This window comes from Protobothrops mucrosquamatus, unplaced genomic scaffold (assembly GCF_001527695.2).
Source record: "Protobothrops mucrosquamatus isolate PMUCROS unplaced genomic scaffold, P.Mucros_1.0 scaffold100, whole genome shotgun sequence".
In the NCBI taxonomy this organism is placed as follows: Eukaryota; Metazoa; Chordata; class Lepidosauria; order Squamata; family Viperidae; genus Protobothrops; species Protobothrops mucrosquamatus.
The window spans coordinates 177-10,914 of record NW_015386473.1 but is presented as its reverse complement, the minus strand read 5'-3'; the positions used below and the strand labels follow the sequence as shown (position 1 = coordinate 10,914).

General features: G+C 38.5%; 1 protein-coding gene across 1 annotated transcript in view; it reads right to left on the bottom strand.

Annotated features, from left to right (window-relative positions):
* CUNH6orf89 (chromosome unknown C6orf89 homolog) overlaps positions 1-10,136 on the bottom strand; it is a 25,096-nt gene extending 14,960 nt beyond the window's left edge. The window contains exons 1-3 of the mRNA XM_015812595.1: positions 10,059-10,136; positions 4,712-4,918; positions 3,537-3,702 (exon numbers count right to left, since the gene is read on the bottom strand). Coding sequence (XP_015668081.1) covers positions 3,537-3,702; positions 4,712-4,900 — 355 coding nt within the window. The 5' untranslated portion in view covers positions 4,901-4,918; positions 10,059-10,136. The remainder of the gene's footprint in view (positions 1-3,536; positions 3,703-4,711; positions 4,919-10,058) is intronic.
* Positions 10,137-10,738: the final 602 nt, after the last annotated feature.

Genomic DNA, 10,738 nt, shown 5'->3' with positions numbered 1-10,738 from the left:
TAAATGCAAAAGAGTTTTTAGCTTTCCAGATTCCCACAATAATGTGTCTGCTGTCAAAAATTACAAGCAAACAATTCTCCTGCTGACCAACTGCCAAAATATGTTAAAAAGAACTTGCACCGCCCATCTTTAAAAGGGCAGGCTGTCCATGAAAAACTATGTCCCAACACATGTGTCTGTTATTAGGTTCCAGATTATAATAATAAGGGCTGTTTGCAATAACATTCAGCATGCTTGGCAGCATTTTAAACCCTGATGATAGCTCTGAGGCATCAGGCTATAGTTCACATTATAGTGGTGGAAGGATGCTGCAGCTGGATTATGCAAGAGGACAACATCCTCTTGGGGCAATATTATTTCTTGGTGGGTCTTAGAAAGAACATATTCATTTGCAATGGGAATCTGTGCATGCTCTAGAGCAGACCTAATTGAGATCATCCAAATGGATTGAGTAGGAAAAGGCCCTGGAAACTGGCTGAGAGTCAAACACCTAAGGCTAAAGGCAGCTGCCAAAGAAAGAGATTATTGCTGCAAACGTTTCCAGCTAAATGGATACTGACCCCACCCTTGCTCATAAATTAGGATTTGTAAGTATTGTTTAAAGGTTCTAAAATGCAAAACAAAAAAAAGCAAAAACAAACAAAAACAAAAACCACTCTTAACTCCTCTCAAACCACAATCCTTTAGATTTCAGTTGCAGCTCACTGCCCACAAGGAACTCTGCTTATGAGCCAACCTAAATGCTTCATTGGCACTTTCCCACGTCCTCCTAAATCAGATGCCTCTAAAAATATCTGAACCTCTTTTGTTAGGAGCCAAAGTTATTTTTCACCTGACAATTCCTGTTCCGCATTTTCCAAACAATTTCATTGAGGTAAGTGCCTACATGTCAAAATACATAATTAATTCTCAGTTGTATTGCTGTATCAGAGCAATTCAAAGATATTGCTGGCATATGTTCTTAAGGAACACGTTCAAACTTGTGTCAGCCTTCATATTTTAAAGTTTAAATTAAACAAATCTACTTCTCTTTATAATTATAATTATTTTATAATTATAACATTAATATATACATTACTTAAATATATCTGAAATATATTTAAATGTGATGGAAGGATGAGCATTTCCCCCATAAACAAAGAGAGAACTGAAGTACAAGTTGTAATCCTGATTCTGACACCTTGAATGAATTAGACCAACCACACTTTTCGTAAGCAGTTTTGGATGATGACACACGTTTTTGATTCCAGACCACTAAGCTTTCAACACTTTTGACGGTTGTTCAAAAATAATGAAAATATAACAAATTTAAATTAGGGCAAAGGGAGCTCCCATTTCAGGCATTATACAAACTTGCCTTTTTTCTAGCTTGATCACAACCCAAGTACTAATGGCAAGAAAACAACAATTTGTGGTAGATGTGAAATGACTTCACACATGCTGTTTCTTTCAAAGATGGTTCCAATATCTCCACATCATGCTAATTTATAAAGAAGTTTCTTCTGAGCTCACAGAATGAAAATGGAGAATGGCATATGTTACATATAACATGAGTAGCAGAACCTGAGTGTTATAAGCTGCTTGAATGAAAAGTGATAGGCAGGTCCTGTCCCTTGAAGCAGAAAAGTAACTTACAATTTTTCCAACTATCCTTTTTTCCCTTCAAAGTTGCTCTTTTACTTCAGTTCAATTCTTTATTACAATCACTGACCACAATACAACAAATCAACAGCAGACAAAACAAAATAAAACATGATATGGCATAGTTGTCCTTTTAGCTGCTTCCTTCTGTGAAATTTCAGATACACCCTACCTTTCTAAATAGACAGCTGGAACTGTACCGTACAGCCTGAATTCTTCTTTTGTTTTCATGTACCAAATAATCTCCCCTTTAAAGACAGGAGATTTGGACACATTCATACTCAATATCTTTAGAGAGTGGCTCCAGAAATAGAAACTATGAAACCATTTAGGATATGTTTTCTGAAGCAAAAGATATAAACCAGAATCTGGCGTTTATTTTTTATTGCTATGAACACCCAACAGTCCATAGAAATGCCACTATAGAACATAATCCTATTAAATGAATCACTAAGAGCCAGAATCTTCTATTTATTTATTTTATTAGCTGTTTATTTTTTTATCATTATTTTATCATTACTTAAGTAGCCAATATTCCTAGGAATATTTTTTCCCTGATTATGTGTGAATGCAATATTCTAAAATGATAATGTTTCTATTTATCCTAATTGAGAAGGCACTTCAATGGTAATGACTTTTCAACTATGTTCAATTCAGACAGCTTTACTCGTGTATATTACACCTTGGTTGCTTATTATATCAGTGTTATGACTTTCTGGTAAGAAAGGAAAACTGTTGAATAATTTCTTCCAATTTTTTTTAGAAGTGTTCTTTGTACATTTCAATTAATGAAAAGTAAACAACCTATTCCCCTGTGCAAATAATTGCCTCTTGGACAGATTCTCTTTCTGGATCCTTTGACTTGTCACAGTCCAAGTACAAACAAAATTTTGCTAAGTGGCAAATATCATATCAGCTCTCTAAGATTAGCCTGTTTATACATGTTAGTAAACAGTAGTACAATGAAGTTAAAACAGTGATCATATAATTTAGCCATATGTATAAACAAGAATGGTGAAAAACCAAGTTTTCCAGGACTTGAAAGCTTGATAAAATTGCTGGAAAAATTAATGTATTTTTCTTCTGTTCCTTAAAGCTGTGAGCAGACATGCCAAAGTAATTTTTTTAAGTGTAATGAGTAACACATTTCAGGAAAAGCTGCTATTGCTAGTCTGTCAATCATAGTGACACCCATCAGGAAAAAAATAGGAATTGTACTTTGAAGTAGGCTAGAGAGAAGCAGAAGATTACAGGAAAAGTGGGAAATAAAGTAACTACCAAATCAAGTCTTTCAAGTCTATGAATAAATAAAGGCTGAGTGCAAAATATTAGAAATTTAACCTTTTTAAAATTATTTCTTTTTTAAAACATATTGTACAAACTGGACTAGAAATGGCATAAATGTAATTCTGCATAAGTTTTGAGAGATACAAATTTATTATACAAGATTTCAGTGATAATAGGTTAGGTTTCACTCTTCAAAAATGCAGAACTGAAGTAATCTAGTTACTGATCAATGAGTCAATGCACTTAAATGTATAAATCTTCAAAATGAGCCTTTTAAGATCAATCAGGAAATAGTTTTAGCTTAAGGAAAAATACCTTATTAGATTGCCACACTATTTAGTGCATAAAGTATCAGAACAGTCATTATAGCTAATTTGCTAAGTTTTGTTACAAAAATAAGAGCATAGTGGAATCAAGAGATGTTTACTGCAAGCAGATTTGACTTTAATAGTTATTCTTTTTCTTTTCACAAAAAGCAGAATGCAGTGCTATTTTAAAAATAAAGAACTGAATAGTGATTTTTATTTATGTCATCTGCATTTATCATATGTAAAGCATCCAGCTGTTTTAGTTTAATGATGAAATAAATGCTTAGATAATTTCCTTACTCTCCAGCATGTATTTTTTGGTAATGGGTAATGGCAGCAACCGGATATGATGAAAGAAGGAACCCCATGGATGGGCTTTGGTAAGTGTGATTTCAGATGGTGAAAGCGTATATGGCTGGATCATGAAGTATGCTGTTAGTAAAACTACTCCCAGGGTAACCAATCCCTGCAAGAGAAGAGAAGAATAAGATTATTAGTATTACTAATTCCGTCTAACATTTCTCCAATACAATAAACATGATAGCATAAATGACTGTTGCTGTAAATTTTTATCTGAGAGAGTCTCAAAGTGTGGGTCAGGGGTCACTGGGGGAACATTATGGGGGGAGGGTCACTTTGGTTTGTTCCCTTGTTTATTTTCAAATCTGATCAGGGGCTTTGCAAGCAAAGTGGGGCCGCTGCCAAAAGCTCACTTTGGTTTACCACCCAGATTTGTCCTGGCAAGTTGACTGCAAGCTTCAATGGCAGGAACACTATCAAAAGACAACTTTGCCTCATTTTACCTGTGAAATCCATAGTAGTTTTGCAACTTTTGAGATATTCTGTGACACTATATATTAACAAGTCACTAATAAAAATAAGTAATAAATATTTATTTCCTATCCAATCCTCACAAGAATGAAATCATTAGTTTTTGTCACAGGAAAAAGAGAGGTTGCACAAATTAACATCAATATACCCTAAAATCTAAGAACCATGGATCTAATCATATTCACAGGTATTTCATTCTATTTAGATTTCTAATTCCAGTACAGGTAGTCCTCAACTTACAACAGTTCATTTAGTGACCACTCAGTTACCGAAAAAAGTGACTTATGACCATTTTTTACATTTATAACGGTTATAGCATTATATGGTCATGTGATTTACATTTGGATGCTTGGCAACTGGCTCATATTTATGACGATTGCAGTGTCCCGGGGTCATGTGATCATCTTTTGCGACCTTCTGACAAGCAAAGTCAATGGGGAAGCGAGATTCACTTAACAACAGTGTTATTAATTTAACAACTGCAGTGATTCACTTAACAAATATGGCAAGAAAAGTCGTAAAATGGAACAAAACTCACTTAGCAAATTTCTCAGCAACATAAATTTTGGGCTCAATTGTGGTCGTAAGTCAAGGACTATTTGTACACTTTCTACAAGAACATGGAGAATCCAAAACTGTGTTACCTTATACAGAACCATTAATAGAGGAAAGCGTGGGGGTCCCCTTTGTGGTTCATTTTTTTCTAAGAGTTGTTTGATGAATTTCTCAATGGCCTTTTCAGACATACCACACTGGTAACCAGTCTGTCTCACCAAGTCAATAGTCTCTGAAAGTTTATCATAAATGCTGAGTTCACTGGCCGAAAGCTCCATGTCCTCTGATGAAAAATCCTATTAGGGAAAATTCATCACAATTAAGAAAGAATCTATTCCAGTGCCTCAAGGAAGGTGACAGAATTAGACGGTACGTTCTTTCTAGTAAGCTTGAAAATCTGGCTGTGCAAGTAGCAAGTCTAGTTCATTCAAACATGTAATTAATGGAATCAAGGCATCAGCATTTAGATTCTCGAAATAAAGCCATTTTATTCATCTCAGTAAACGACAAACAGATACTATCAAGCAACAATTGTGTGTTCTCTTTTGTTTATACTAAACACAATTGGCAGATCAAGAATTACTGTAACTCTCTAAAGTTTCTGGAGATATACTGCAGCTATTTCTTGCCTATGAATAATAGTTGACAAAGAACAAAAATGGGATGTTATCCTACTTTATCAAACACAATAAAGAAATAATGAAATGTAGGAGTCAGAACTTCAGAATGCAAAGTAATTTCACTATTGCAAAAGCAATGGTTTATATGCTTGCAGCTTAACAGACACAGATATGATCCACACTATCTCTAGTCAATGAATACTCAAACCATGCAAATGAAGAATATTTCTTAATATTATACATAAAATGTTTTAAACAAAGTACTATTTACTAAAACTCAGTCATTTCTTTTACCATGATACTGCTCTATTTATGGCACTTAGCAATATAATACCAAGAGCAGCCCATACTTGCACAACAGAAAATATGATAACATGTTTTCCGAGAAGAGAAAATATTTAGAACACTGAATCCTTCTTAAAGGAATCTTCAAGGTCCTGGTGTCTGATAACACCATGCAATCATGTACTGGAGTAAAATAACACTATTTCTATGAATGGAAAAAGACCAAAATAGTCTGGATATCAACAAGATGGAATGATATGCTAATATATGCAGCGTTATTGGAAAATAATGTTTTCCTCATTGTTTTAACCTTCTAACTTTCTATTCCCCATATGATGCTGAGAAGATAAGAGACAGGCATCTGCCCCCACAAAGCACTAAGCATTTATACAAATCAGCACCAGCATAATTCCCAAAGAAAGGGAAATGCAGAGGAGTAAAATTCCACGTTTTTGTTAAGTTCTATTTACTTGGTTTACCGAGGAGCTGAGAGAGATGAAGCGCCGGAAAAGACGCCTAGAGAGCAGTTGGAGGGTGAGCCAAACCGAATTCGACCGAACACAGGCAAGGATACAGGTTAGATCCTACCTAGTGGCGATGAGGGTGGCGAGGTCTAATTACTACTCCACCCTCATTGCGTCATCAGATAATTGCCCGGCCACCCTCTTCAGGGTGACTCGCTCCCTCCTCCAGTTGAGGGGGGGGAAGATCCCCTGGGGGGGAGGGCTGAGGATTTTGCTCAATATCTGTATGACAAAATCGCTCGGATCCGAGAAGGTCTTGACTCTGACTGGGTGGCCCCGGGGGAGGAGACAGGAGTAAGTCTTGAGACTGTTATATGGGAGGAGTTTGACTCTGTGGCTCCTGAAGATGTGGACAGGATTCTCGGGAGGCTGAATGCAACCACATGTTTACTGGATCCGTGCCNGGAACGAGCTGCCCCCAGAGATCCGGGTGATTCCGGATCTCCCCTCCTTCCGCCGCGCCCTCAAGACTTGGTTATTTCAGCGGGCAGGACTGGCCTAGGGGTATTTTAAATTGGTTTTAACAAAATTTTTAGTAGAAGCGGCCTAGTTAAATATTTATTTTTAATCACTTTTAAATTTTGTATTGTATTGTATTATTGTATTATTGTTTTTAAACTGGCTGTAAGCCGCCCTGAGTCCTCCGGGAGAAGGGCGGGGTATAAATTTAATAAAACTAAACTAAACTTTTACAAAATGCATTAATACAATATTTTCTTCATTTAAGAAATATGCTACTTATGGGTATCAAATAACATAGTCAAGACTCATGTGACTTCTCTTATATTTGGGTAGTAATATTTAGACTTGGGATGATGTTTGTTTAACCCTGTAATCAGTTCTGGGAAGTCCCGGGGGGGAGGGGGGGAAGGGGATGAAGGGGTAGAATCATATAAAATTTGGTGTTTACATGTTATAGAAAAATAATGTACTTCTTTTTTTTAGAAGAGGAGATGATCGGCTAGTACCCCTAAACTGCACCCGAGGAGGTGGTAAAGAAGGTGATGGGATGTGTAGGATAGTTGGAAAGGAGGAAGGAGGAGAGGTTGTGGGCAAGAGGGGAAGGAAGGAAGAGGGAAGTAGGTAGGAAGGTTGAGGGAGTGAGGGTGGATGCAGGGGGGGGGACCGCCGATCATTTCTGAAAATTTATTGAGTAGGTTTTCTTTTTTGTTCTTTAATGAAATGCACCATATTTGTATTATTTGTTTATATGTTTACTTGAAAAATTAATAAAATTTGTAAAACAGGAAGACTCATGTGACTTCTGCAAGTGTAGTTGTTCTCTGATGGAAAAACACTACACCAGGAGCAACTGTTTTATGTGGATATATATTCAAGCATCACTTATGCTTATCTTGAACTCCAAAAGGTGTTTCAGATATGGCAGGGGAATGAAAAATAAGTGTAGGTATACACCGCTTCGCATGATGTTGGTCCACAAGACTATATACTTCCTCTAACCTTTCCTATGCAAATGTCTAATGAAACAAAATAGTTTTCTAAATATAGTTAATAACAATCATTTCTGCAAAATGCACAAAGAGTGGTTGTTGTGGGGAAAATAGGAGAGGCTATTATGTATATCTTAAGCTTTTGAATAAAAGATAGGAGATAAATTTAATAAAATAAATAAGTAGACTTTTGTTGCAATGTTCCTTACTTAAAACATTGAAAAATGATGAAAGAAAAAAAAGAGCTTCACTTTATTCAGCTTCTGTAACAGCTCTGAGCACCACAGCAAGTGCTGGAATAGAAAAATGAAAAGACTATGAAGCAGGAGGAGACAATTTCTTTTGGACTGGGGATACAACTCAGCATGCTAAGCTATCACAGGTCCCACAGAGGGCATGGGAATGCTTTGCCTCAGAGGCTTGTGTTTCTATTCTCACACTTAAAACCCAAAGATGAATGAAAGCTGCATGGCTGGAAAATCAGCCACTGTGCAACTGAATTTCAGTGTCATGATAGTCAGATATCCCAGAGTTGAAAACAGAGTGCTGGGGATGGCAGGCACATCTCAGGTTGTTTGTGGGTTATTCAGCCCTGCTATAATGCATGCAGTTTTAGATTCTATCCACTATTTGTTGAATTGCCATCTTGTAATTCCAGGCCAATCACCTGTGTTCTAAAACCAGCCAAAACCAAACAAAAACACACACACGTCTACTGTTCCTAAAATTCAGCAGTGAGAACTGAAAAGCTTTAGATGCCAACTCCCTCTCGCAGATATAGATCTTAGAAAACATAAGAGTGTTTAATATTATGTTATCTGTTTATTTCACAATAAAACTCAGGCACTTGACTGCTTCTTGTGGAAAATAGTATAGAATAGGTACCGTGTTACCCCCAAAATAAGGCCCGGTCTTATATATATATATTTTGCCTCCAAAAGAAACACCAGGTCTTATTTTCAGGGGATGTCTTACTTTAGGACTGCTGCAGCCAGGCCTCCCATGCCCCAACATCTGTCGCACCACTGCCCAAGTTCTTTTGAGGCTGCATGCCATGTGGTGCATTGTGCCGCTGCTGCTGCCGCTCGCAGCATAAGGCTCATCCTGTCGTTCACACCACAATTGGTGCAACGAGCTGTGCAGTCTCCTGCCGTGAGCAAGCAGCCACAGAAGAATTCAGGCAATGGCACAAAAGGCGTTAGGCCATGGGAGGCCTGGCTGCAGTGGTCCAAAGATAAACATGTGCAGAGCATATGGGGCGGCTCCACCCCCCCCAGCTTGATTTTTAGGCGTGCACCTACGGCTTATTTTGGGGGGTAGGGCTTATATTAGGCCCCCCCAAAAAATCAAGCTAGGGCTTATTTTCGGGGTAGGTCTTACTTTTGGGGACACACACACACATATTTTTGGGCTATATTGACCCCTTGCCAAAGTTAGGAATGATGGTAACTAAAAGCCAGTGTCATTTGGAAAGCACAAGGGTTATCACTGCCAGAATTTTTTTTAATGTCAGCTGCTGTTGATCCTCATAAGAGTTTTTGATTATGTTAAATATATTCAAAATGTCAACAAGCTATTCAGTGCTATTTCATACAAGACAGACAAAAGGACCAACTGGAATACAAAACTTTATAGAACAGAATGACACTGAGATATAATCCATAGATTACAATAAATCCATGTGAAGTTCTTTGCTGGAGTCCTGGAACATATTGTGGTACTATACTGTCTGAATGCACTAACTGAATATCAGGATCAAGAATTTAAATTATGGTAGATAGTAAAGGCAGTACTTTATTTTAAAAAAACTCTCTGTGATCTGTCCATCCATCCATCCTAGTGCTAACTAACATCACCTAAGAGGAAAGCCTTGCAAAATTCAACTGCATGATTTCTACTAGAACTTTAGAACTTTCCTCAATTACATGATTTAGAATTTAGATTTAGAACTTTCCTCAATTACATGATTTAGAATTTAGATTTAGAACTTTCCTCAATTACATGACACTGTTCAGATTTAAAAAAAAAACAAACCTCAATACAAAAACATCCTCATCCCTCAAAACACGTTTCAGGTCTCTAGCACACAATACACCGTGTCAGAAGCCTCTGACATGAATTTAGAGCCTTCGTTTCTGAGCCTTACAGTCACCCTACTGGCAGTCAATGGTAAAGGGGCTTGTGTTTTTCCATTCCACCTGGTTCCCTTTTGCTTTCTAACAGAGCAATCTTGAAACATGTCTCCTCCGAAGTCCACCCCTATAACCTCAAATGGGGCTCATTCCCAGTAAGCGCGTATACGGACTTGCAGGCTGCCCTATATATAATTCATTTGGCCACAAAACAAGTAGCCAGCAGTCCTCGAAAAGCCATTCGAGTTGCTCTCTCAAGCACGCCTACCCTCCTGGCCTCGCCCCCCCCTTCGGCGCGGATCTCCCACCCGTCCCCTCCCTGGATCCCCCAAGAAATACAGTCTGCCAGTACCCTTCCCCGCCCCAGCCACCGCCTCCGTCCAAGCTTGGCGGTGACTCTCCCGCTTGTCGAGCGCCGTCTCACCCCATGAACCGCCCAGGCGGGTCGAGTCGCATGGATCCAACATGGACCCGAGAGGCGCCTCCGTGCGAGTCCAGCAGCGGCACTCCGGGCTTCCTGCTTCCGGAGTCAGGCGATGCCTGGCCTCAAATTCGCAGAAGCACATTCGCCGCAGTATTAAGTATACAGTATATAATTCGGTATTAAGAATCGGCCGTTCAGCCCTTTTTCTCAAAGCGCGACTGGGACTTTTCGTTTGCCAGTTTCGCATCCCCAGCACTCTGGGGATATCCATCCTTACAACAATGAGCCTCTAAACTGGCAGCCTCTTTCTGCCACCACCCACTGAACCCCAAACGACATTTTAGCTTCCTGTCTCCCGAAAATGGGGTTAGGTAAACTATGAAGTCGGTGCGTCCCGTGCACACGATTTGTATTGGTGTCCACCCGCTTAACTGAGCATTAGGGTTGCCAGGTCTGCTTCCAAAAAATAGCGGACAAGCGGGGGGTGGGGGTGGGTTTAAGTAGTAAAAAAAAGTAGACTGTACAGCTTTAGATTACGTACCATTTCATCATAAAGCTTTTGAATAAAAAAAATGTCCACTATTTTGTGAAAAAAAATAGTGAACATAATGTGAAAAAAGTGGACTGTCCACTCAAATAGTGGACACCTGGCAACCCAGCGAGGCTGATGGGATGGAAGG